General features: G+C 40.6%; 1 protein-coding gene across 5 annotated transcripts in view; it reads right to left on the bottom strand.

Moving 5' to 3' along the window:
• FAM13C (family with sequence similarity 13 member C) overlaps nucleotides 1-26,977 on the bottom strand; it is a 152,003-nt gene extending 125,026 nt beyond the window's left edge. For 4 of the 5 annotated variants that reach the window (XM_036078159.2, XM_078077681.1, XM_036078160.2 and 1 more), the window contains exons 1-3: nucleotides 26,627-26,797; nucleotides 20,376-20,432; nucleotides 16,392-16,596 (exon numbers count right to left, since the gene is read on the bottom strand). In XM_036078159.2, coding sequence (XP_035934052.2) covers nucleotides 16,392-16,596; nucleotides 20,376-20,432; nucleotides 26,627-26,688 — 324 coding nt within the window. In that variant the 5' untranslated portion in view covers nucleotides 26,689-26,797. The other variant, XM_078077682.1, reaches the window with a different exon arrangement.
• Between the last annotated feature and the right edge of the window lie 842 nt (nucleotides 26,978-27,819).

The following is a 27,819-nucleotide window of genomic DNA, read 5'->3' as shown; positions in this document are numbered from 1 at the left end:
CTGACATCTGGCTCTACAACCATGTGTGCTGGGCGTGGGGGCTGCTGTCGCCGATGGGCTGGCTGATGGCAGCGTGAATGACTGCTGCCTCAGCCATGGCTGAGGTTCTGAGGCTTCCTGGTAACCACATGACAACTGGTTTCACTCTCACAACTGGGACAATATTAATATATGTTAATGATATGATATGGGTATGATAACCACACTAATAGCTAGCATTCTAACATTTACTGAGCTCTTACTATGTACCAGGCATTACAGTAAGTATTTTACAAGGATTATCACCTTTAATCCTTAGAACAACCTTACGGATGGGCGCTATTTTCCCTCATTTCACAGCTGGGGAACGTCGGAGCCCCACCGAGATCCAGGTACAAAGCAAATGGCAGCTGAGGCCTGGCTTCTACCCAGCACACGGTGAGGACTCTGCTGGGTGTTGCTGTCACTGTCACCCCAAAGACAGCACACTCACCCTGAGAACAGGCACCGGGTCTCCCCTCCTTATGCCCACGGCTACACTGACTGAATCAGGGCCTCTCGTTCACAGGCACCCCCAATGTCTCTTCTCAGAAAGAGAGAGTGCGCCTGAATCCTTTAGTCGTTCAAAACCTGATCCGAAGGTCAATAAGCTCTGTATCTTGCCATCCAGCCATGGCCAAAGTCGACGATGAAACCAACACCCTGCACAAACTGTCAACAACATCCGGCATCCACAATGGTAAGAAAGCAAGGCTTAAGAGAATACATTCCACCTGGTTTCTAACTACTTTGTAGCCAATTCTCCATCCTTGATGCAACTACCACGCCTAAAAGTTGGTCATCGACTTGCCTCATCTCCCCCAAGGTGACAATGTTCCAGAAGCCTAAAACCCTCACAGAAATACCAGCGGCAGAAAACCAGCAGCTGGTTATTTTGCCACTTGCTGCTCACATGCATAGACCCAATCAAGACTGCCCCAATCGCGGGGGAAGTCGGAGGGGGAGACGAACCATGAGAGACGATGGACTCTGAAAAACAAACTGAGGGTTCTAGAGGGGAGGGGGGTGGGAGGATGGGTTAGCCTGGTGATGGGTATTGAGGAGGGCACGTTCTGCATGGAGCACTGGGTGTTATGCACAAACAATGAATCATGGAACACTACATCAAAAACTAATGATGTAATGTATGGTGGTTAACATAACAATAAAAAATTAAAAAAAAATAGAAGACTGCCCCAATTGCTACTCCTGAGAAAAGCACTCCCGTACCATCTGAAAAAAATTAAGTTATATGAAACATACCAAACCACATCCAAACCACAGCACTCAGCCAACAAAGGCCCTGACATTATTGGCAAAGATATATCATTAAAATATCTGTTTCCCTCCCGTCACTCCTCAGCATGTGCAGTAAGAAGTCCCTCTGCAATTTATTCCTTTATTTAAAATTATCCCAACAACTGAGAGGACGGTTTGGTCCTTTTTTCTCCTGAGCCCAGCCAGGCCTTATCCTCCAAGGCCCCAGACACATTCACAATCTGTGATAATCTATCTGGTGTGTGTATTAAGGTACCCACATATCCATCTCCAAATCAACAGAAAGCATAAATCAATTTTTAATACAACTGTAAGAAGAAGTAATACTCAGGAATACCATTCAGTTAGTCATTCAATTTGTGTGGCCTTGAGTAATTTACTGAAATTCTCTGCGAAAAGGAATAAGAGAACCAGCACCTCATAGGGTGGTTGTGACAATTAAATGAATATTATACACGGCACTCAAGACAAAGCTGTGTACATGGTCATTGCACTTAATATGGTGTTGTATTCTTGGGGCACCTGGGGGGCTCCGTTGGTTAAGCATCTGCCTTGGGCTCAGGTCGTGATCCCAGGGTCCTGAGATTGAGCCCCACGTCAGGCTCTCTGCTTAGCAGGGGAGCCTGCTTCTCCCTCTCCCTCTGCCCCTGCTCGTGCTCTCTCCTGCTCACTCTCTCTCTCAAATAAATAAAATCTTTTAAAAAAATATGGTGTTGTATTCTTGGAAGCTGCTGAGAGTAGATCATACGACTTCTCACCGCACCCCCCCAAACACACACAGTTAACTGTGAGGTGAGGTAATTATCTTGATCATGGCAATCATTCTATACCATATATGTACATCAAATCATCACATTGTGCACTTTAATGTATACAATTTTATTTGTCAATTGATTCCTCACTAAAGTAAAAAAAAAAAAAAGACAAGGCCGTGCATGGTCATTACCACGGAAGCAATTACTACCAGCTCTCTGGCTATGACCCACAAAGTCCGAACTCGGTAAATAGCCGTACTACTGACAAGGAGAGGACATCTGGGAGAGATATTCTGGGCTTGAGGATGAAAGCCTTCAACTCATCCACTAGCCGTACCTAAAGATGCACATAGGACTGGCATGGTGCTAACCAACCACAGGCATAGAGAACACTTTTAGGGTACATCCAGACACTTTCAATTATCCAATTTTTAAGATTCCATATTAAGTTAATTACCTCCTGGGGAACTGTCTTTTGGATGTGATCATCGTGGATTTTGGGTGGGCCCTAAAGCCAATGAGTGGTGTCCTTGTGGTGGTCTGACTCCAATCTATGTCTCAGTCTTCACATGTCCTTCTTCCCTGCATGTCCCTCTGTGTCCACTCCTTTTCTCCATCGGCAAAGACCATATTTCCAAATAAGGTCACATTCTGAGGTTCCAAGTGAACATGAACTTTGAAAAGACACTATTCAACCCAGTACAAAATTCAGTTTAACAAGAGGAGAAATATAGGCCCCCTCAGGGACACACAGCCCAGCATCACTGATGAAAGACCATGTTACTGAGCCTAGTTTGGCAAATCAAGCAAAACTGATGAATGGTTTTGCCTAGGAAGGGATATTAGTGAAACTAACAGTTTGAGAAGCAAACAAAAAGGCCAGGTCGGTGTGCATAAGGCAGGGCATCTCTGAAATAGAATGTAGGTTCCAAAATCACTAAAGCTGAAAAGTTGACATTCAAGTCATCCACTTTGAAATAAGGAGACAGAAGATAATATGTATGTATGTTAAAGACACATTTTTAGTCTTATTTGCAATGGATAAACCTCCTTGTAAAGAATATAACATTAAAAGTTTCCGAGATAAATCATATTTAGCAATTAGCTCACAAATAAATAAGAGGAAGCCAAAACAAATGAACTTAACAACAAAATGTCTTCAGAGTTACAGCACTGCGATCAGACACTGTAATGTCGTTTTGGAAATTTTAACCAAATAATAAAATAATAATAAATAAATATATATATATAAATAAATATATATATTATAAAATAATAATAAAATAATAAAAATTTCAATGACAGGGAAATAAAATAATGCTCAAATATGCTTGCAGCTACTGCATTTTCTGGTTTAAAACAATTTTAAAAAAATAGCTTCTGCAAAAATTTTCACTATTTTATGAACTAGAATTTTATCCTCTTTGCCCAGAGATTAGATCCCTGTCTCTTTTCCAATGTGACCTCCCTGCTTCCCCCTCATCTGATGCCTACTTCAAGCCTGCCCTGGTTTCTGCATAGAGTTAATTACCTCCTGGGGAACTGTCTTTCTGGGCTCCTCACTTGCCACTAACCCAGGAGACCCCAAGGTCACACTGGCTACAACAGAGCTCACCAGACTCCCACCCTGTACATGGCCCAGGAAAGGCTCTAACATCTAGATGCTGGTTCTTCCAGACGCCTTGCCATGTTAGGAACCACTCACTGAGTTCCCATCCTGCTTTTTAGCACAAGGTGGAAGTGGGATAGTTAGAGATTTAATAGGGAATTATATTTTCTTTTTTCTCTGTTTCCATCTTGACGTTTCACATTATGTAGAAAAAGTTACAGCTGTCAAAGTCTTTATTAGTTACTAGTAAAACAATAAACAATATTTTAAAAGGAACCCTAAATCATTCATATTTTCCTGTATTTTATTTAGAGCTAAACTAACTCAGCCTTCTGTTCAATCCTTTTGTCCTTCAGGGAGAGCAATATCCAGGTCTTCAGAGGACCAGGCTCTCTGGTTCCTAAATCAAGTGTCCGTTTCAGTTTGTGGCAATGGTGAGGGAGAAATTGACAGAAGGAAGAGTTGGGAGGGAATCTCGCTGTCCTGTGGATCCACATGATTTTCCTCTGGTGGCTTTTAAGTCTAGTAGGTCACACATTTAGTACAGTTAGTGTTTACTAGGTTAAAACTCACAAAAAATTGGGGCGCCAATTTGTGTCTTTAACACACATACAGTTGGTTGAGCATCTGACTTCTGATTTTGGCTCAGGTCATGATCTCCATCGTGAGATCAAGCCCCATGTCCGGCTCCGTGCTGGGTGTGGAGTCTGCTTGGGATTCTCTCTGTCCCTCTCCCTCTGTTCCTCCGCACCCCCCCTCTCTCTCTCACTGTCTCTCTCTGCCCCTACCCACTTGTGCACTCTCTGTCTCTTAAAAACAAAACAAACAAACAAACAAAAAACAAAAAACAAAAAACCACTAAAATCCAACCACACCCCCACCACACTGAGGTCCTGATTAAAAGAGCTTTAAACTTCAACAGTATTCCTTTGGTTACTGAATGTTATTTACAGCTGAAAAGCCTAGAAATCTAATGCTGGGATGATCTTTCCTATTGGTAATGTCCCTGGCACATGGCAATATTACCAAGCTAAGCAATCATAGTATTGTATTTCAAAGTGTTAATGAACAAAAGAAGCAGAGCCGAACATCTTTGTTTCTGAAAAAAAAAAAAATCTCCTAATTGTGGCTACAACTGATTGAACGGTGAGAGTTACAGAGGGCTCAGCTATAAAAAAAAGATTCATAACAAAACCAAGCTGGGCTTTGTTGGGTGGGAAGGCAAAGTTCCATCATGACTCAAAGACCACCAGTGACCTGGGTCTGGAGGCAACCACATAATAAAATAATGTTCAAAATAGTAAAGCCATCCTTGTGTAGCCTCAGCCTAGAGCTGCAGTTTTCAAGGTAGCCATCCCCTGTCTGGCCACTTATTTCCGGTAGGAGTAATGCTCAACATATGACACTCTTGTTGTCTGTGTCTTCCATTAGTAATATTGTTTTTGATCATTTTAACACAGAACCTGGCTCATCAAAGTCAGCCTTTCTGTTCACTTGGTAACAGCCACTGTTCATGGCAAGTAGGGTCCAATGGGATAAATGGTCTGCAGACTTCAAGGGCAGATTTTCAAACTTTTTTGCCCTTCTATCCAATTTTTAAGAGTTTATCATCCCTAGAGAGTGGACTGCTTTTTCCAGGGTGTTTCATGCTGTTTGGATGTTAAAGATATAAAATAATTACTACAGTTTGACTCCTAGACCTAGAGAAGTTGCTGACTTCCCTTCCTATGCCTTCTTTTCCTACTCTAGAAGGATTGAAGTTAAAAAAAATCCTGATGTGTCAGGCTATGGGCACAACTGGTTACTTTTACCTTTGGAGGAGAAGGTAAGTGAGGTCAGATGTTCATGCCATTCATTCTTGATACAGTGGCCAAATTTAGTAAATAAAAACACATCATATCCAGTTAAATTTGAATGCCAAACAATAAATAATTTGCAGCATGAATGTGTCCCACTTTTTTTTTGCTTGCACAGAACTCCCATTCCTATTCAAAACAGTATCCACATGGGACATACTTAAACTACAAAATTATTCTTTGTTTGTCTGAAATTCAAATTTAGCCGGGCATCCCATATTTTATCTGGCAGCTACATCTCTTGCAAAATATGGAACCTAAAATTGCAGGCTTGAGGTTGATATGTTATGTCTCAGTCCCAAAGTGATATTTAACAATGTTTGATAAAGTTTGGATTGGCAATTCTTAGTTACCCGAAATGTCAGTTCATTATGTTTCTGCTATCCAGACTTCCCAGCTTTGCTTCCAAGCTCCAAAATAGGCTGTGTAAGTCGCTGCTAAGCTGTGTTCTTCGCCTAAAGAACACCCTGCTCTTGAATAAATATCATCAAGTACATGAAGATGTGAATTTGCATATCTGTGTGTATGCAGAAACTCAGTTCCCACATCTGACAATATCCAAATTGTCAAATCTACTTTCTATAGGAAGTATTATTTTTGGATGAGATTTTAAAATGCCTCTTAATCACAGCACCACAGGTTTAGCTGGCATAACCCAAAGTCACTACAATCTTCTGGCAAGAGTAAAACCACAATTATTCCTAAATAAAATAATAAAATTAGTGAACTCTGAAGTTTCATTTGGCTGGCAATAGAGGGAAAAAAAAAAAACCAGGAACTAAACCTACTTTTTTCCTGACAATAATGAAGCAGGTATTTAACTGAAGGGGTACTTGTAGAAAATTCCAATTTCTGCTCAAAACAATAACAGTATGTATCTCCTTTGGTGATACTTCATTAGCCTAATTAATGTTTTTTTTCTTCTTCTAGTCCTTGACATTAATAACAATACTTCAGTACTGTAAAGGACTAGAAGAGAAAAAGACCAATTAACTTCTTCTTGCTTGAGGTTATATGCTAGTTTGAGTAGAAGATGTGGAAGTCATTAGTGCTGCTGGCCAATAATTCATTAGCGTATGTTAGCAGCATTGTACTTCTTAGTCCCTTGTATTATGCAACTATAGTTATGGGAGAAGCACATGACCAGCTCTGGCCAATTACTAAAGAATGTAAATACTATATGTTGATTCAGGCCTGAAGCTTCTAATTATTGGTGCAGAAACCCTCCAAAGCTCTCTGACTTTGAAACCAGCAACGTTCAAGACTGACACTGCTCAATTATTCTGGGTCTTTAATTGATTGCCACGATCAGACACTTTCTAGTGACCAATGAGGACATGTAACATGCAAGAAATGCACTTTTGTTTTAACTACCATGTATTTTTGTTTAAACTGCTAAGGTTTTGAGTTATTTGTTATTGCAGCATAGCACAGCCTGGCCTAACTCAGGAGAAATGCAATTTTTGAGGTTTTAGCGCATATCCAGCCAAATGAGTCTTTAAAGCATTCTATACACAATTTTTAGCCCCCTGAAACTTGTTGAATGTTTAAGGTTATGTCATCATCACTCTTAATTCTCAACAAACTCTTAAGGTAGGTACAAAATATCCTCTTTTCTTTATAGATGGAAAACAGACACTTAAAGAGCTGGTAAGTAAATGCTTAAAATCATAGAGAGAGTAAGTGGCTGAGAAGGAACTTGAACCCATAATCATATGGACCTATAGACCATGCTTTTCACTACCTCACTATACTATGATTCAAGTAATTAGCCCTGGGATTTATTAAAAGAAATTTCTGCATAGTAGAGGAACAAGACTCAGAACCCCATAGAGAGGTAACAGGTGCCAATAGGGACAAAGGTGTCCCATGGATGTTATTCTTCTTTCCATGAATTGGTAGGTCTTGACTCTGGGCTGAATTTATAAGGCTATATAATGTTAGAAGCCATCTTTGGAACAACGTCATGGAAAATCGGAAGTTCTTTAATTCAGAATTTATGCAAAAGATGCAGAGGAAGAGGCATAACAAGACAATTTTAAGAGCCATTCTGTGTGGAAGCCATCTGCATATCTGTTAAATATTCCAGGAAGCATATAAGTAGAGATCAGTTCTTGCCATTCTCTGTTGCTACACTCAGAAGAACCAATACCATCAATACCTTCTTCATTTTTTAAGAATTCTTCTGTAACTTCATCATAGGTGGAATATCAATTAGATAATGGGGACCCGAGTACTACAATGCCAAACTTTCAAATTTCCCATTGCCTGTAAACTTGTCTCAAACCAGTTATGTTGTTTTGAACACAAACTCCATCTGGGTGACATTTCTTTTTAATTTTTGAGATTTAATGCCCAGTCAAACAAGTCACATCACTTAATTTTAAGATTCCTTCATGACAGTAGTTAAGCAGAATATATTTGTATATTTTTTAAAAAAAAGTAAAAGTTATTTTACAAATATTCCAGGTTCTCTCCTAAAAATATCTTTTTTTATCAGCTTAGTCATTTAACAACAGATCGGTTATTAATTCAGAGGCGTATCAGAATCTGATACACTGTGAGAAACCAGGAACCCAAACATCAACTTAGACAGCCTCACTTTGAAAGACACTGAATTTCTCAGATTTCCATCCTCCCTGAATCTCAACCATTTTACTATTGGAGAAGTGAAGGGGGACTTGGAAAACAAACCCAAAGGAACACTTTTCTTTCTGACTAGTAAAAAATATTCCAAAAAATCCATAGCAGGAATTGAAGTAAAACCTCTACACTGCACCTGCAAAACCATATAAGAGAAATAATGCAACACAAACTCCTATGTCAAAACAATTATCTAAGGCCAGTTGTTAGAAGCACAGTGAATTCATCCTTTTAACACACTCCAAAAAGCAAGCCCTCAAAGGCATATTCAGAACTTAAATGTCTTCCTATCACTGAAAAGCAAGTGAAATTCTATTTGAAGTTCATTTTAGCTTTCTGGTGCTCTCAATTTCAAAGTCAATCAGCTGTACTGGTTTTCTTGCTTTACAGTTTGCACTTGCTTGTGGTTCAATAACACATTAAGAAAAATGTACATAAAGTAGACCTATAATTAGAAACAGAATCTTAGTTCTTTGGGGGGGGCACGGTGAATGACCCAGAATTAACTATTGTCTTTTAATTTAGAGTCTAACACAGAAAGAATTAGACCTAGACTCTCCAAAAATAGAAATATAGTAAATACTTCATAGTTAGGTTATTTTGCCTGAAAAGTGTTTAGGGGGTTTTCATTTTCACAGAAAAATTAAAATGCAAATTTCACAGTCAGACCTGGATTCCTTTCCAGCCTCTTAACACATCTACTGGAGCCAAACAGAGGAAACCTAATGCTGATGTACACCAGACGGAACAGCTGGTCTCCCCAAGGAAGTGGATTAGCAGCATGATTGCAGTACACAGCTCACTGCAGAAAAGCTCTCTATATAGCCTCTTAGTTTTTGTCTTCTGCTAAAATAGACACCAGAGGGGAGGACAGAAGGTTGGTGCATCGCCTGATGCCAGCTGGTAGGGAGTGAAGATGGTAAGACTTTATCTACCAATGCTAAATCTAAATGCCCTCTGGATAGTTATGAGGTCCAATACAGGAAATTGGTTCTGTTAGTCAAGTCTAATCATCCCCAAATCAGGTTGTTAGGGATTAATACTATAGTAATATAGAATTCTTTTTAATTTTTCACAAAATATTACAATATACATAATCTATTGCCTTTTTAAAAACTGGGTATGTTATTTTTAATCAGTAGGGGAATGTCCATAAATGGATTTTTTTAGTTAAATAGTGGGTTTATACATTTTTATTGAGTAATCAGGAAAGTGTGAATATAAGAAATTAATGTGAAACAGGGGCACCTGGGTGGCTCAGTCATTAAGCGTCTGCCTTCGGCTTGGGCCATGATCCCGGGGTCCTGGCATCGAGCCCCATATTGGGCTCCCTGCTCTGCAGGAGGCCTGCTTCTCCCTCTCCCACTCCCCCTGCTTGTGTTCCCTCTCTCGCTGTGTCTCTCTCTGTCAAATAAATAAATAAAATCTTTAAAAAAAAAGAAATGAATGTGAAACAAATAGTTCTAGAAAAAGGTAGATATCATACCAAGAACAGGAAAGCCTGATCAAGACTGGCGGTCACACATAATAAACAGAAAGTATGTGTGGAGGGAGTCTCACAGTAAATCAAGCCCAAAGTTTTCCAAGATGACAAATTACCCAGATATTCTAAAGGGGAGAGATGAAATCTCCAGAGGTCACTATTAGTCATAATGAGATATAATAAAGCATACCTAAAATTTTATTGCGATATAAATGACATATAACATTACATTAGCTTCAAGTGTACAACATAATGATTCAATATATGTATCTATTGTGAAATGATCACCACAATGTCAAGTTAACATCCATCACCATACATAGTTACAATTTTTTTTCTTGTGACGAAAACTTTTAAGACCTACTCTCTTAGCCACATTCATAGTAACCATGCTGTATACTACATCCCTAGGACTTACTTTTCTATCTGTAAGTCTATATCTTTTGACTACCTACACCCATTTCATCTACCTTCCATATTTTGTGTAATATATCACAAAATATTACAACAAATATAATCTATTGCCTTCAATAAATTCTCCTCCCTAGAAAGAGTAATAAACTGCTTTGATAAAGAAATTCTGCTTTAACACAAACTCACAAGTCCTATTTTATCTTCAAGTTAATCATATCAAAGCATCAATAATACCTGACCTTTCAGGAGACAAATCATTGAATGGTTCCTATCCAAGCCATTCTTTTTTTATAGCCCAGCATCTAAGGAAGAAAGGGATAAAGAAGCAGCAAAGAAAACTGCAATTGATCTTGGTTCAAATAAACAGTCTCCTTATTTCTAATATCTTAACTTCCTTGAGGACATTCTTGCATTGTCTTCCCGATTCCTGGACTTTTATTGGATCAGCAAATATACTTAAAGCCTTCTTCTTTTAAATCACTCATATGTAGTGGGTGCAAAATTAATTAATCATTCATACATGCACACAAAACCTCAGATTCTGCTACTTCACCCAGGCAGGGCTCCTCAGAGAAATGGCAAGACCAGGAGGAAAGTTGCTCAGAGTGAGATTTGAATCTGATCCTCCAAAAGTAAAATTTCTGAATCTGATTTTGGGATTGATCAGAAAGGTATGAAAGATCAAAACTTTCAACAGCTATCATCTGGCCCCTTCTCCCTTACCCATATCTCCATTCCCAACCTGGTTAGGATCAGATTGAAGATCCACTCTAGGTGCTGAATGCAAACTTTGTGACAAGAGAACCCAGAATGGCAATAGCTAAACGTTTACAATGGTTCTGTTCAGTTTCAAAGAGGATTATTTTTAAGTCATAAATGTTGTGCTCACAGAGTCTTCACAGGTGCTTTTAGGGAATGATGATCAGAGCAAACCAGTCAGAACTCTGTCTTGATGGTGACAAGAAGTATTGAGCAGGATTTGAAGCATAAGCTTCAGTGCCCCCAAATAAGTCCAGCTTTACAAACAGAACCACTGTCTCTCCCACAGCGTATGGTAAATCGGCTGATTGTTACATTTACCCTGTGATTGAAACTCTTATGAAATAGCTCTATCAACGTCTATACTTGTTCAAGTCCTCGTGGCATTTTGCCTGATGATGTTAGACAACAACACTACAGTATTATCAGGGATAATTATGGTTATTACTTAAAACGCTGACTTGTTCACAGCTTTAAGTCTTCCACTTGAATCTAGCAACACCCAGGCTAGTGTTTTTCAATCAGAGGTGTATATCAGACTTTCCTATGGAGTTTAATAAAAATGCAGATGCCTAGGACATATACCAGACTTAATGAATATTTGACTTTCCATTCTTGGCATGTTCTTATATCTCTAGGTTTTTCCCTCTGTAAAAATTACATTCATCTATTTTTGTAAAATCAGAAGTAAACTCCCTGACTTCTTTAAAAATAGACTTACTCGTTATCCTTTGAAACATTCTGTCTAATTTGGGGGCAATGATTTTATTATCTTGTTTTGCATGTCACATCTATTCATTATTCTTATTATGAGCTCTCAGCAGACTTTTCACATTTGAAAATGATTCGTAAATTGATCACAACCAGTTTCAGTTTCTGTCATCTATACATGCTTGCTTTCCTTAGATGCTCGCCTGCAGGTGCTGCTACCAGCTTCAGGCCAGAGGTTTCAACCAAGAACACTTTCAACAGTCCCAGATGCTTCAAACCGTTGACATTTTCAAGGACAGACTCGGGTACAGGAATCTGATGACACCAAAGTTATAAAACTTCCGTCCAGACAGCTTTATGCTCCTGCTAACCCAAGACAATAGGAACAAGAATTAATTGCATAAGACTGAATGGACTGAGAAGGGAAATTTTACTGTAGTTATTTGTTTAGAATATTGTTATTTTAATGTTCTATTTACTGGATCTATAAGAAAGTCCTTTCTCTACTTCACCTCACAATTTAGTAGAGTCTTGTATTAACTATATTTTATTATTTTCTGTATTCTTGATGCTCTGGCCTCTAGAGCCCCACTTACTGGGAAGTAAGTTCTCCCAGAGCTAGCCAATTCTTAGAACATAAATGACTTGCCCAGGAGAGAACCTTTCACATGCAAACTAACCAATCCAGAGTCCATACTTGGAACCAATTCTTCTATCTGGCTCATACACTCTGGAACGCAATATTCCTCTGCCCTACTCATCTGAACCAGGTACCAGAGAGTCCCTATACCTCAAATTCTACTGAAATGAATCAAACTAGTCAATCCTAAGACTGCTTTACCCTGCCTCACCTTGCCTTTCCCATAGAAACCACATAAAGGCTTCTGCCTTGCTTTCCACCTGTCCCTTCTGCTTCCTGACTAACCCTGGTGCTTTCCCTCCGTGGCCCTGCACAGTATGGCATGCTCCCTTTCCTCCTGAGAACTAGGAGTAGGAATCTTTTCAAATGGCAGTAACCTTCTCATCTGTTGGCCTCACCATACGTGAATAATAATAATAGTAATAATAATAATAATGCTATCCTTTATAAACCATTCCATTTATGTAAACTGAAATGAAACATTTAAAAGTGTTATCTGAGTCTCACTGGCCCCAGAGTTCAGAAACTCACCCTGCATCCTTACTTTTCATTGCAATGGGGTTATTTCATATATTCAATAATAATCTGTCTTCCTTTTTACCAGAATAAAATGGAAAAATCTGTTATGCAACCAATATCTTGCCTGGAATGCCATCTTGAGAAGGACTTTCATTGCATCATGTAGAACAGACCACTTTGAAGGAACGAACGAATATGGGTTTACTTATGCAGCCAGTGCCTACAGAGGCCTCCTAGGATAACTGGTCTGCTACCTGGCTTACAGGGTCCAATCTTACAGGTGGTAAAGATGATCACTTTCCGGCAAGCTAGAAACCTAATGTTATTTTGGGGACTTCAAGAAGACAGGAATATATCCAAATGCATAGGTACTGCGGCTAAAATATAGTGGAGAGAGTTTCTTGAACTCAGCTCCTTGCCTTGGGATTGCAAAAATAGAGGCATTGAAAGTCCAATCTGAGATTCCTCATGAAAACTCCCAGAGAAAAGTTAATATTGTAATTATTCAATAGTGAATGGTTTTAGATTTTGCAAAGCATGCTTAAGAAGGACTATATGGTAAATTAACACTCTTGCTGTGCCTAGGTAAATACTCAGGCCAAACCTAATGAGACTAGCCTTAATTTGTGATTAAGAATAATCTTTCTTTGAGATTCTTATGATCACAAGGGGGAGGAGGAGAATGTAAAGAAAAACTATAAATGACTTTGAAATTTAGTGGATGTCCTGGCTAACTCATCCATCTGGATAATCTTTGCTTTTGTCTTTCTATGACTAGGCTATTTTACAAGGCTGTAGACATAGAAGTGAACTTGTAGATATTGATGGCAATGCAAATAATTCCTCATGTCCAAGGGAAAGTAATTGATTATCACCAATGGATACTATAAGTTTTGCCAATTTTGTGTCCATTTGTAAATTTATTTCTGTATTCCTTGTCAGACTACAAATATGTGATACTTTGCATTCTCTTTTGAACTGGTTGTAATATCTTACTGATTCCTTCATTAATTAATAATTTAAATCTAATCTTTGATACATCTTTATTTCATATCTGTAGGAGAGTCATGATTATATTCTTTTAAATGTAACTTTTCACAACTGAATAAGATCACACTTACATTTCACACACAAAAAAGGTGATACAATTATCTATACACCTCTCTTAACCAGTTTTGAATTACTCAACATATAATACTGAGTGACTACCGAATGCTACAAATCTAAAGATAGACAAGAAGGACTGAATCACTGACCTTAAGAAACTTGCATCCTATGGAGCTAACATTTACCCAAACTTTGTCTAGCTTCTGTGGTCAATATCACAAAGCTTTAAGGCAGAAAAAAAAAAAAATACACTTACAAAATTCTCCCCAAAGTAATCTTTTCTAAATAAGTAATTACTGGGCGCCTGGGTGGCTCAGTTGGTTAAGCAACTGCCTTCGGCTCAGGTCATGATCCTGGAGTCCCGGGATCGAGTCCCACATCGGGCTCCCTGCTCAGCAGGGAGTCTGCTTCTCCCTCTGACCCTCCTCCCTCTCACTCCCTCTCATGCTCTCTGTCTCTCATTCTCTCTCTCGCAAATAAATAAAATCTTAAAAAAAAAAAAAAAATTAAAAAAAATAAGTAATTACTGGCTAAAAGCACAATATATCAGCAAAGGAAAAAAAATTCCAAAGTGAAACCATGGGTTTTATATAAAAATTAAGGTGTGCGTAGTATAAGGGATTAGGTAAATCACTAGATTTATAGTTGGAAGACCTGCGTACCTCTTCTTAGAAACACTGTGCTTTTATGGAAAAGACCTTCCACTCAAGTTCTTCCAAATCTGTTCAAAGAGGTTATGTAATCCCTCTAATCCTTAGTTTTTCCATTTTCAAAAAAAGATAATAATACCCATTCCATGGGATTGTGGTAAAACGTGGTACATGCCTGGAACACAGTAAATACTTGAATACATGTTAGCTGATTTTATTAATAATATTATTTATAGAGTATTTATAGATTCAGTTCTTGCTCAATACTCAACCAATGTTAATTCTCTCTCCCAAAGAAAATAGGAAGAATGAAATGTGTTTCATATTTCTCCCAAATATGGAAGATCTAAAATATTATTATCAAAGTTCCCTTAGTCACTGGAGGGGGGGATCTCATTGTGTGGATAGAGATGTTAGGAATGAACTGGAAATTTTACCTGCAGTCCAGGAGTCCAATGCTGTACTATAAGCAAAGATAATACAAGCATATCTCTCCCCAGAAATCTTCCTGTGTGTGTGTGAGCAATGGATTGGAATTACAGGCCCCATTTAGCACCTTATTACAACTGACAACTGTGTAATTTCTGAGAGCCAGGCTATAGGATAACAAGAAAGAAGGCACTCTAGGAGACATGGGTGGTCACCCAATGCAAAAAGAGTCACAGGTGACCCTTAGCAGGAGATTCAAGATCAGAGCCTCCCTGAGACCCGTCAGACTCTGGGGGAAGCCCTTTGGGTACCTGTATCCTCCCCAACACCATACTCCTAATCAGATTAAGTGCTGAGTGCATTCAGTAATAGGCAGGGTCTCAAGTTTATCATAACTCAAATAGTATTTTCCATTCACTTCTGTCTGAAACTCAACTCAGTTTAAAATAATTACAACACCGCTTTATGAATGCAGAGGACACTTTCAATTTATTGCAAAATTAACTGACTAAATAAGAGGTCCTAATGCCAAGGAAGAAATGAGACAAAAATCACAAGACAAATAAGAAAATGACAAGGTCAAATAAAGTGTTCAGCCAAAGTTGTTCTAACAGGAAGATTACCTGGTGCCCACTTGCTATATAGGACTGGACTTAAAGTTATACAATTAATCTGTTACACGTAGAACCTCCCACATTATTTTTAAGGTTTAAATGTTAACAAAAAAGCAGTTAACATTAATGAAGCACCCATGTCCCCAAAACTGTATTAGGTGCATTACAAGTATAATCTCATTAACCTCCTAGTAAAATAAAAGTGTATTATATTCATTTAATCTTTTTTTTTAAAAGCGTCATAAATTAAGGAGTTTTCTAAGATTTAAAAACATCACATTCTTTGCTACATCCCTTTACAACTAGAGAAAGTTTTTTAAAAAATTAGAAAATATAAATGTACTACCCAAATCAAGTTGAAAAAAAATTGCTTCATTCATTCATTTAAATACTTAATTGACCTCAAAGAACCTGATACCACACCACACACACACACACACACACACACACACACACACACACACACACACAGAGGCACATGCGCACTTGAATATTTACCCAAGTCTTCTAAAGGGCAGGCTAAGGTGAGTGGATCCGGGTAAACTAGGGATTTTTGATTTGCTAAGAAGAAATCAAGTTTGGGGCAAGAGCTACATGACCTGGGTAAGTGAAGATGGCTGGAGCTCCTCCTCCACTCTCCCCTGCAAGAATGCAGCAGCTCCTCTGAACCATTATCAAAGCCCAGGCTTTAAGGGGTCCGTTGGAAAGGGCGCTAAATTACCAGCCTGCTGAGCACACTGCGCTGGGAGTGCCCTCCGTGCGTCCCAGGCCCGCGGTAGGCGCACTGACCCGTCAAGCTCACTAACCACCTCCTGCAGAATAACGCGCTCACGCTGCCCGCCAGAGCGGTGCCCTCGCGGGAGAAGCGCCCATTCGGCAAAGGCCTGAGGTGGTAGAGCCCGCTACCTGACTTTCTCCGTGGCTCCTCCCGCTCTCCGCCTTGAGCAGGGTCTTGGGCTTCCGGGACTTGAAGTTGCCCATGCTGGGTCGCAGCACGCCGTCCACCAGCACCGTCTGCTCTACATGCTGCGGCGGCGCGCGCCACGGCGGCGGCGCGGGCTCCTCTAGGAGAGCCCCAGCGTCGGGGTAGTTTTCTTTATTGTCTTCATCTCTAAAACAGGAAAGACCCAATTTAGAAAGCACCCAAAAAAGTAATAAGCTGCTGCGGGAAAGCGGGGCTGGCACACTCATTGCTGCTCTATTTATATGGTAACTAGCAAAATGTTTGGGGTGGACTTAGTTTCACAGGAACAAGAACCTAAGAAATGTGAATTTCCCTGTTGAGATCACTCCACGTTCCCTTCTAATCTTTACTAGTGGATACATACTTCTTTTTTGTAGTTGTAACTTTGTGCATACTATCATATTTTTTTAAATTTTTCGCTTCAAGATGCTTTCATGTATGTATTTTTTTTCTCTGACAAAAATGTGAGAATCAGATTAGAGATTGTCAGCCCGGTTTTATAGATTAAGACTCTAGAACTCAGGGGCACCTGGGTGGGTCAGGTCATGATCTCAGGGTCAGGAGATCAAGCTCCAGGACGGCTGCGAGCAGGGTGTGGAGCCTGCTTAGGATTCTCTCTTACCCCACCCCTCTCTCTAAAAAAGACAAAAAAAGAGAAGGGAGGAAGGAAGGAAGGGAGGGAGGAAGGAAGGAAGGAAGGAAGGAAGGAAGGAAGGAAGGAAGGAAGAAAAAAGAGAAAAGAAAAGAGAAAACACTCTAAAACTCAAAGATTAAATGAAGTGCCTGAGAAGGGCTCATTCACCCAGAGACCTGGAGTGGTAGGTAGGTCTTCAGTCTCTCCTGCATATATGTACTTGATTCAAGGCATGATACTTCCTCCTCACTGGCATGTTTAGAATCATCTCCCTACAATTTTCAAAGGCCTCTAGAAGTTTAACAGGGTCTATTTTGATAGGAAACATGCTACTTCGGTAAAATATAAAACAAGGGCGTTTTACCCAACCAAACCATCTGAACAACACCTTCAGTGCACACTCAAAGATCCTTGTCCAGGTCCCATCAGTGTGGAATTGCTGGAGGTGACTAAATGGGCTGGTGTCACCTTCACACGTTTAGTGCTGGAATGGCACTTTTAATTTTCACTAACCAAGCAAATTCATACAATATAACCCTACTGTTTCAATTTCCTCAGAAGTTGTGACATAACACTTTTATTTGAAGCCATTGGTCCCTCTTAAATCTAGATGCATTTATTTTCTTATTTTGCTAAGAATTCAGGGATATAACCAAATGGGGTGTTCTCTTTATACAATTAATATTGTCATCCTTAATCCACTGGCAATCATTTGGTACTAGATCATGTAATTCTCTAGGGGGAGACCACTTCCCCTCAGTGGTGTTTTTCCCTCCTGCTCCCGAATCCGAGCATTCATAAAAGATTTTGGCAAGGTCAGATAGGAAGCAATTTCTTGTAGCTCAAGGACACAAAAAGCCAAGAGACAAGACCAGCAAAGAAAGGATTTCTATGCCTACTGTTCAAGATGCCTTTTCACAAATAAAACAGATTAAATTCACTAAACTGATATCAGGAGGATGAACTCCAGTTAGCCTCTGGGAAAAGATCAAAGCAAACATCAGGATAGGAATTCTGGAGAATGACCAGGGTGCAGTTGGGCAAGGTGTGGAAATAAAACTATGTGAAATAGTTAATTTTAAGCCTCAGGACAAACTTCATAATGTCTGGTAAAGGAGAACCCAACGAGTGAAATAATTCTTCAATATTAATAACTGAAAAAAATGAAACCGAAAGTCTGTGCCAGTGACACTGGTTAATATTTTCCCTTAAAATCAATTATAATTTATGATTTTATTTATTTATTTATTTTTAGAGAGAGAGAGAGAGAGAGGGCAGGGGAAGGAGAGAGGGGGAGGGAGAAAAGGAGGGGGAAAGAATCTCAAGCTGACTCGGCACTGAGCGTGAAGCCTGATGAGGGCCTCTATCTAACCACGCTGAGATCACGACCCTGAGATCACGACCTGAGCTGAAACCAAGAGTCGGATACTCAACCGACAGAGCCACCCAGGCCCCAAGATCAATTACAATTTTAAAAATTCTAAGCCACTAATGGATTTGGAAACCAATATCAAACCATAAGTTGGAACTGTACTGGTTCATGTGAAATGCATTTCTCTCACTGGAAACAATGTTCATCCACGTACTTTATGCTCCTAGGTGAGAAACAAAAGGGAGAACAGCTGTCTTTATAGGAAACCTAAACGTTCCTCATTCAAGGAGGATTCTAGAACACTAAGATAAGAAAGAAAAAGTCATGTTTCAAAACTAAAATGACTCTTCTGATTCCTAAAACAATACCTGGACTTCATTTTTATATATTTTCAAGGTGCCAAAGTTTTATAAAAGTCATCTCAATTACCTCCTTGACTTGAAAAGCAAGGAAGGTGGGTGTGAGGGAGCAAAAAACATCTTTCTCTCATTACACAAATACCTAAATACAAATAGTAATCTTTAGAAATATATTTCTAACCTGTTACTGGTTTCTCAGAATCTCCAAAGCAGGAAAGTACGAGTTATGTAATTTATGCCACTACTTAGTGGAACCAATCATAACTGAGAATGAGTCTAAAAGATCCTCCTGCATATTAGTTGTGTAGCCTGGGCCGCAGCACATCACCTCTCTGACCCTCATCCATAAGATGGATATCTCTCTACCTTGCAGGGATAATACAGTCCCTGTGAAATGCCTACCATAGAAAGCTGGCTCAAGGCCACAGCTCAATAAATGAGAGGTATTGTTACTTTCATGGGGCTTTAGCCAAGTGGTTATTTGCAAAGAAAAGACTGAGGGTTCTTTTTAGTCTCCCCAATACCTCCAGGATAAATTCCAAACTCCTTAGTGAGGTACACAAACCCTTTGAAATCAGGTCTTTGTTTATCTCCGGAGCTTTAGTTCTTACCACTCTTGGCCTCCTCACTCCCAAAGGCTCTCAAGCTTCCCACCATCCTGAACTGTCTGCTATTCCTACAACTCTATTTTCTCTACCCTCTGTTGGCTTTCCAGTAAGTTGCTCCCTCTGCTTGGTGGCATCATCTTTTTCTTAGCCTCATATCCCCCCACCACACACACACAAACACACACACAAAGTCATGTGCTACTGTAATTTTCTTCAGGAATCCATCCCAGAAACCTCTCTGGGCTATTTGGTCCTTCTAAATGAATCCTCTGTCTACCTCTCGTAAAATATCCCTTAATGCACTGTAGCATCATCATCTACATTGACTGGTTTCTGGCACACAAAATAGGCCTTCAACAATTGTTTGTTATCCAACAAATGAACTTGAGAGTCAGAGAGACCTGAGCCCAAATTCTGTCCCATAGTAGCTATGTTAGTTTGGATGAGCTATAATCCTTCTGAGCCTCAGTTTCCCCACCTCCAGGATGAGGAGGGAAACATCAGCTTCTTTTCAGTTGCTTAGATTAAATAATAAAATGTATGCGAAAATGCTCTGAACAAAGCAAATGTGGAAGAAGTGGTTAACTATGAAGGCTTTGCCATATCATGAACTCCTTGATGACCAAGACCATACTCCAAACACTCAACGACATGCTTGGTAAATAAATCTATAACCTCTTCCATAGGGTCTATGATGGGAACGTTGAGATGGGATAATCAACATTGAATTCAGTAGACATTTACTGCGCAATCCCCATATGAAAGGCACTGTCCTGGGTACTAAGGGGAATATCCCAAAATGGACATGACAAAACTTCCTTAAGAACTGATATTTTATTACAAGAACTTAGACACAAGAACCGGCAATTATAATTCAAAGAAAAGACTAAAGACCCCAGACCTACATGGTTTCTGTCCTTCATAATTAAGAACCAAGCAATAGTGGGTCATACCTGATACTGGAGCAATCAGTCTGGTCTTCATGTAGGGAGACTGTGTCTTCGTCACACCTGGAGAGAAGGAACAAATCCACATCAGTTCCAACTATCTGCAGCAGCAGAAGCAGCAAGAGTCTAGAATTAGATTAGCACTGTAAACTAAAAAATGGAACAACCCTCACCACTCTCTCTCAAACTAGCCCCAATTCCCAGCATGTCTACCGGGTAATGATACCAATGTTGTCATATCATGTGATCTTCAAAGCTCAGAACCAGACGTAATACTCTTTTTTCATGCACTGCTCTGCATCACCTAAAGTAACAAGATCTTGGCAAGGACCCAGCTGTTCAAAGCATTTGAGGGGACATCTAACACCATTGGTGGGTTATCCTTGGCTCAAAAGAGACTCCCCCATATGCCTCTTGAAATGTCCTCTGCCTCAGGCAGTCCCAAACCACACCAGCTCCCAACTGGCTTCCTCCATCGACCTCCAGACTTTCTCAATCCCCTTCTTCATCACGAAACTTCTGGAATAACCCAGTGAAAAATTTGTGGCTCTTCTATATTGAAACATCTCCAGAGTTCCACACTGCCTGGGGGAATGTATAGTAGGACCATTCTCTCCCTCAAGTGTGGGAGGGAGCCTTTGTTCCTTTTCTCAGCCATTCCCACCCCACTCCAGCCTGGAATGCTTTTTCCACCTTCAACTCCTACTCATCCTTCACTGCCCGAGTGAAGTCTCATAAGCTCCATGAACCTTCCCAGCCAAGTTCACCCACAGGCCACATACCTACTTTAAACCTTAATACATAAATGTTTACTCTTTATTCTGAGGTTTTGGTAACCAACTATATATCTTGCCTCACACTGCTATGTAATTCCTTTGTACCTCTGACATCTCTTTAATTAGTTGTTAATTCCATGAAAAGAAATGATTTTTTCTAGATACACTGCACAGTGCCCACAGTGCTACCCCAAAGAAGGCATTCAATAAATAATTGAATGGAATCATTAACTCGGGCCCCTCAGCAAGACTGGAAATATTTTAATAAGCATTTCCTGAACATTTACTGCCTTTCAGGTACTCACTAGGTATTAAGGCTGTGCATTTCAAACTCTTTGGGACTCAGGACTGACCAGTTTGTTTTCTATTTCCAATCTACTATGGTAGTTTGGTAAAAAATGTCACAGGAATGCCAAATTCCCATAGAAGTTTTTAAATGCTTACTCCCTATTTCTGTACTTCCCTTGTCTCAGATGAGTTACAAACAATTTGGGGACCGATACTTCCAGTAGCATTCCTTCTAAAGGACACAAAGTTGAAAAAGACCTGGACCCTGCTCAGATAGAGTCACAATGTAATGAGTGGACAAAAGTAAGTAACTACCTACATATATAAATATAACCATAATATAATAATAATAGTCATACTATATGAAATCATTTACAATTTTTAAATATCCATTACTTGCAACATTACATAACTTATCCACAGAAGAAACTGATGAAAGCTCCAGTCCTATTCCCTTACTATGCCTTTTAAATTATGTACTTTAATGAATTAAACAAAGGCCATCTAGATCCTAATTCTCTCTGCCTGCTGAAATATCTTATTCCTGCTGGCAGTTAAAAAAAAAAATCAGTCAACCTAACACAGTACTCTTTTTAACAAAATAATTAAATTTTCTTGCTTTCTCATGTTTTTGACTGTCAGTAAACCATTCTGTCCATCTCATGAAAATAACAATTGAATTCATAAGAATTGCCTTGTCCTCCTCCGTTGGAGGCGTTCACTTTAACAGATCATATAGGCTTTGTAATGTGAATGAAAATGTTTCCCAATAAAAGTAACCTCGCTAAGTAGAAAAATCAGTAAAGAACAGAAATCTAGAATTTTTGCTTCCAGAGAACTAGGGTTCAGTCAGAGGTTCAACCCTAGAGCTCAACAATACCTATTGTTTGGGAATTTGGCAAGAACTTACTTTTCTCCCCCTCACTTGATTTATTAACCTTTCTTTTCAAAGTACAATTAGGTAAAAATGGAAACTCGGCACCAGAACATACAAAGTTGCCCATGCTTTCTTAAGTACGAGGCCATACCTTAATTAATTGATCCAATTTTAAGGCCTATTAAATGACTTCAGTTCCTGCTCAAGGAAACACAATTCCTAGCACACAGATACAGCGATGAAATAGATCTGTCTAAAGGCTTACATGAACACATATACAAGCTCTTTTAGTTCAGTTGGGTTGTACATTTGCTCTGATGAAGACCATTAAGTTTTACTGAAGTAACATCTCCTTTGTGACTCTTCTCCTGATTCCTTGCACAGGAGCGCCCTGTGCAGTGTGGGCCCAGCTGTAAAACTGGATTCCTCAGTGGCGACCCATAGCCAGATATCCCACTCTGGCAAGAAAATCAGCTCAGACCAAGTGCCCAACTGGTGGGATGCCCATGGCATCCTCTTCCTGTATTATAGCCCCAGTACAGGAATTTAAAGACCAATCATCTCCTTAAATATTCAAAACTGGGCATCTTCTAGTGCATTGTTTTTCCAAATGTAAATTGTGACCTATTAGTAGGTCTTGAAATTAGATAGCAGCTACCATCATTTTGTTATTGTTGTTAGAAAAATAGAATAGAAAATATCAGTATAGTAAGGGTTAAGTGTTATTTCACAGAACATATTTAAATAAATCATGTATATATGGGTGTGTTGGATTGTTATATAAAATGTTTTTCTATTGTGCATAGTAAAAAAAAATGTGAGAAGCATCTCTATTAAATGACTTCCTTTGACATTCTCATCAACTAGTTCTAAGTCCCAGAGTTCTTGATTTGTGGTTACCTAGACGATGTATGGATAATTTGTCCTTGCAATCACTCCTTGGTGAAATGCTCAGGGTTGCTACCTTTTTCCCGATTAGGAGTTTTGTTCCCTCTGTCAACCACAAACAAGAAAAACTTCTATGGTACTTCCCAGCTCACCATCTCTTTCACAGCATCTCAGTGAACCCGACAATGCAATGAAGTAGGGGCCACCTTCACACAAGAGGTGAAGGAACTGCCCTGCAGCCCAGGCGGACAGCAATGGCCACCGTGGTATTTCCACTCCCCCGTACTGAGCCTACTAACCAGTCTCTTCAGTTTCTATTCCAGAGGCTCACAAAAGGAGAATGAAGGACTTGTTTCTTAGAATAATGGTGGTGAAAGAAGTGCCCATGAGAAGTTTGCTTTTTTGACTTGGGGTAAATAAGAAGAGAGGCCTCGGATTGGTTATTAGTAAAACGTAGCTGTGCCAGGAAGGGGACTTCTATTCACCCAGCAGGACTGTGTTCCCTGAAAGCAAAGCTGCAGAGCTGCAGCCTGCAATCCTATGGGATTTCTCCAAGTGTGTCTCCGGAACCACTTGCATCAGCATGACCTGGGAGCGGGCGTGAGCCCCACGGGTACCTCAGCCTCACTAGATCAGCTAGCTCCCTGGGGGTGAGGCCCAGGAATGTGAATTCCTAAACCAGATAGCCTCACAAACACACACAAACATAACTAGTATGCTTCTAAAAAATTTAACGCTGACCTAAAGGTTTACAAAACCCAGACCAGCACTGAGCTGACTCCAACACAATCACCCATTCTAGGTTCCTACTTTGGGATAAAGGCTGAGAAACTGGATCTTTCACAAGCCCCAACCCCCTTCCCCCGTTCACACTGATGATCAGTTGGTTTTGAGAACCACTGCTTCAGATGATAACTAATTCATTGCAAAATTCACTGCTGGCCAGGCTTCATTTCACACAGTGGTGTAGCCAGGACAACATAGGAGATGACCATGGAAAAACAGATGAAATGTCCCTGCAGATACAGAACGGAAGGCCAAGGCCACTCTGATCTTGGAAGAATTTCGGTAGAAAAAGAAACTGAATTGGTCCAGAGCTGCACAGACAATGCCAGGCCTGAGAAGAACCGAGGAGAGAATAAAATCTATCATTGAGTCCTTCCCAATTCCCCTTCTCTTTGACTCTGATAGGACCCCCACCTGGCCAGGCTGAACCCTACCAGGCTAGACTACCTGATAACATAATTTATATCAAAGTATTAATGCCAACTTGAATCCGCCTCGCAGGGGCAGACTTTTTAATTTCCGTTTTAATAAGAGTCACCACCAGAGGCCTGAATCCAAAAGAAATCATCTCTAGGTACAATTTCAGATACTAAGGAAAATAAGTGAGTGTGGCTAGGAGGAAGAAGGAGGGGATGGGGACAGGAGCGAGAGGAAGTTTTCAGGCAAGTGCCTCCTCTGCGTATGTTAAGACCACACCCAAATATTTGCTGAGCACCTGCCTCATCTGTAACGGGACCAGGACGGTGATCCTGGTCCCGCTGGCTTTGGGGTGATGCCCAAAGAACCAAGGAGAATGCTTCCTATAAGAGAGGGGAGGAGAAAGTGTTATATTACACAATGACAAGTTTCAAATGACCCTACTCTGTGTTGTGTTACACCTGCGAAGCTTTTGGTATGTTTTAAATATGCTCCTTCGATTTTTAGATTAGCCAGATGGCATTCCAGTTGTCACTTAGTGCCTTTTAAAATAAATCACCATCACTTCTCTGAAAACAACAACAGGATCTTATGCAATCAGAACTCCTTGAGGAGTGTCCAAAGATAAGGTACCAGACTTTCCCCACAATTAAGTGTAAAACCTTTTCAAAAAAATTGTCCATGTGACATCTGGAACTGAGTATCTCCATTTTGAAGCTGCTATGCCCGAGGCTGACTCTGGGGACTCAGCCACACAGGGCTCCTAAAAAGCAGGCACAGAAAGCGCTGGGTGTTTATAAGCCCAGCCAGGGAGGAGAGCAGCTCCTGTGCACCTGAATGAGGAAGTCCAGGCCTATCTTTGGCCTGCATATTTTGGCACACATCCCTCCCCCTCTCTCAGGCTTTTAGAAAACCAAAGTTGCAGCAATCTCAATAACAGATGTGGGTCCCTATGAGTATTTTATATGGCATATATTGTATATGACATCTTCTAAAGTCACCCCGAGTTGTTGTTTTTCAAGTAACTCCACTTAAGGGAGCCCAAAGCTTCACACTAAGAGCGCAGCTTATGCAAACACAGAAACAAAAGGATGTGGGAAACAAGAGGGCCTGGGAAGCCCTGTAGAATCTCACCCCTCCATCACCAAGTCATTGTGACAGTGGTAAGACCTGACACTCACCTATCTATTCCCACATTTACTTGCCTTTTAGGAAACTTTAGCAAATAGTTCCCAAGTTACTGGGCTTTCTGTGTCAAACTTGCAGCATTTTTTAAACATAGTTGAGTATACAACCTTATACATCCTGTTTCCCTGAAAAGCTGTTGAATGACTTCCATCAAAAGGTCCCAGAAGTAAACATCACAAGTTAGTCTAGAGAAAGGCTGCTAAATGAAGTATAGGTATTTCATATATATGTACATATGTACATTTTATATAAATTATGTATAATATTAGTAAAATATACTACCTATTAATTTTTAACGTATATGTATAGTATAGTATTAGGAAAACATATTAAGGAAGGGATGACAAGAATTAAAACCATGAACTATAACTAATAAAAAATACTATGACTGCTGCCCTTGAGTAAAATATTATACTCCTTCATTCCATGTTCAAATGATATTAGTTGGCTCAATCAGCAGCTTTAACCAGAGGACAAGATGATTCATTTCTCCTATAGCCAGATCTTTGAGGTCAGAAGACAAAAATGACAAATGGCACCCAAAAAAAGTTCACTGTGCCTTAAAAATCTATAGACAAGAGAGGGTGAGAATAAGTTTAGCCTGTTTATCACATGCTAGAATTCAACTCAAGTCATTTCACATCTATCTCCTATTTGTTGTAAATGTATACAGCATGCTCCATGAAAACTGACACCAATGTTGGCAAAATACAACAAAGCTTCCTTTCTGACATGTCAAATAAATTTAAAAAAAGAAAAAAAGCTGAGCTCCAAGAACACAAATCTTAGAGCACTGAGCTCCAGCAAGCAATTAGCTTGTTATAATACCTCTCCCGTAGCTGCTAAAAGGCTATTTCAACCCGTCAAGATTTCTGGGCCCCATCAGTCAGCACCTCTCCCGGTCTTCACAGCTCCCAGATTACAGGAGACAATGCATCTAACATGAAGAGCGGCTGGGGACGGTGGAGGATACCTTAGCGATAGTTGCTTCCAGAGAAAGGCATGCAAGTGTTATTTTAATGGCAAGAATCACTTACTCTGTTACAGCGGTGCTGCTGAAGGAATTATCCTGAAGGCTGAAACAGAAACAAGAAAACATCAGCCAAGTCCGGCCGGGGAGCCGTCTCCCTGATTGCTCTCCGGGAGTTAGAGCATACACACAAACATGGCATTGCAAGGCAAGTCTCAGGGCTCGCCCGGCACGCTCGCTCTACCTTGGGCTGCTGTCTGCACATGCTCGTAACGACACCCCCAGCTGGGGCCCAGGCGCACGGGCGAACCACAAAGCCCGGCAGCCCGCGAGGCTGCGGGGACAGAGCTGGGCGGGGCGCGGCGGCAGGGCGGGCCCCGGGTCCCGGGCCCCCCGGATCCCCGCAAGGAGGTCCTGGGGAGTTACCGCGACCCCAACCTCGCCAGCCCCGCGCGGCGTTTAATCCAGGCTTCTCGGTGCCAGCCACCCCCGGGGCTGGCAATGGGAAAGCCCAACCGTTTCTGCCTAGGTGCTGAAATCTCTGGGGGACTTGCTTTCTTCCAGACGTCTCCTGCCAATTTTACAAAGCTACACCCTCTAGGGATGGAGGCTGGCAGAAATTCATCCGTCGGGAGGAAACCAGAACCGGGAGGAGGACATAACTGCTGTTACTGCTGTGTGTGTGTGTGTGTGTGTGTGTGTGTGTGTGTGTGTGTGTGTGTGTCTTGCTTTTTAAAAAAAGAAGAACATTTGAAGGAGGGCTCACTGCATCACACCCGCTCTGTTTGCACTGTCATTTCAGTCTCGGAGAGGAAGCGCCCAACCTCGGACTACAGGGCTGTGAATGAGCCCACGCAGGGCGAATGGAGGATTTATTCCTGGCAGTATTGGCGACTGGGGGGCTGTGTAAGCCGTGGGGTTTGCTATGCCCAGAGTAGCCCGCCTAAGCTGCACTCCCAAGCACCTTTACAAAGGGTGAGAGATGGAATCCACAAATGCCATCCTCTTTAAATAAAGGCAGCCCTGTTGGGGGAAGGGAAGGCTGTCAGGCCCCCACTTGCTTCATTCCCCTGGGGATATTTGTCCTGCCCTCTTTCCATTGTTCCTTTCTCCTGCCAGCTTGACCTTGATATGAAATGAACAGTCATCTGTGAAAGATGCTGATTTTGATTCTCGAATTAAGGAGATTCCCCAGGCCCCTTTTTAATCTCTCCACTCCCAGAAGCAGCCAAGATGGTGTGTTTTAGTCCAAACTATATC

This window comes from Halichoerus grypus, chromosome 7, assembly GCF_964656455.1.
Source record: "Halichoerus grypus chromosome 7, mHalGry1.hap1.1, whole genome shotgun sequence".
NCBI classification, from domain to species: Eukaryota; Metazoa; Chordata; class Mammalia; order Carnivora; family Phocidae; genus Halichoerus; species Halichoerus grypus.
Note: the sequence above shows the minus strand (reverse complement) of the source record. Positions and strands in the feature narration are given on the sequence as shown.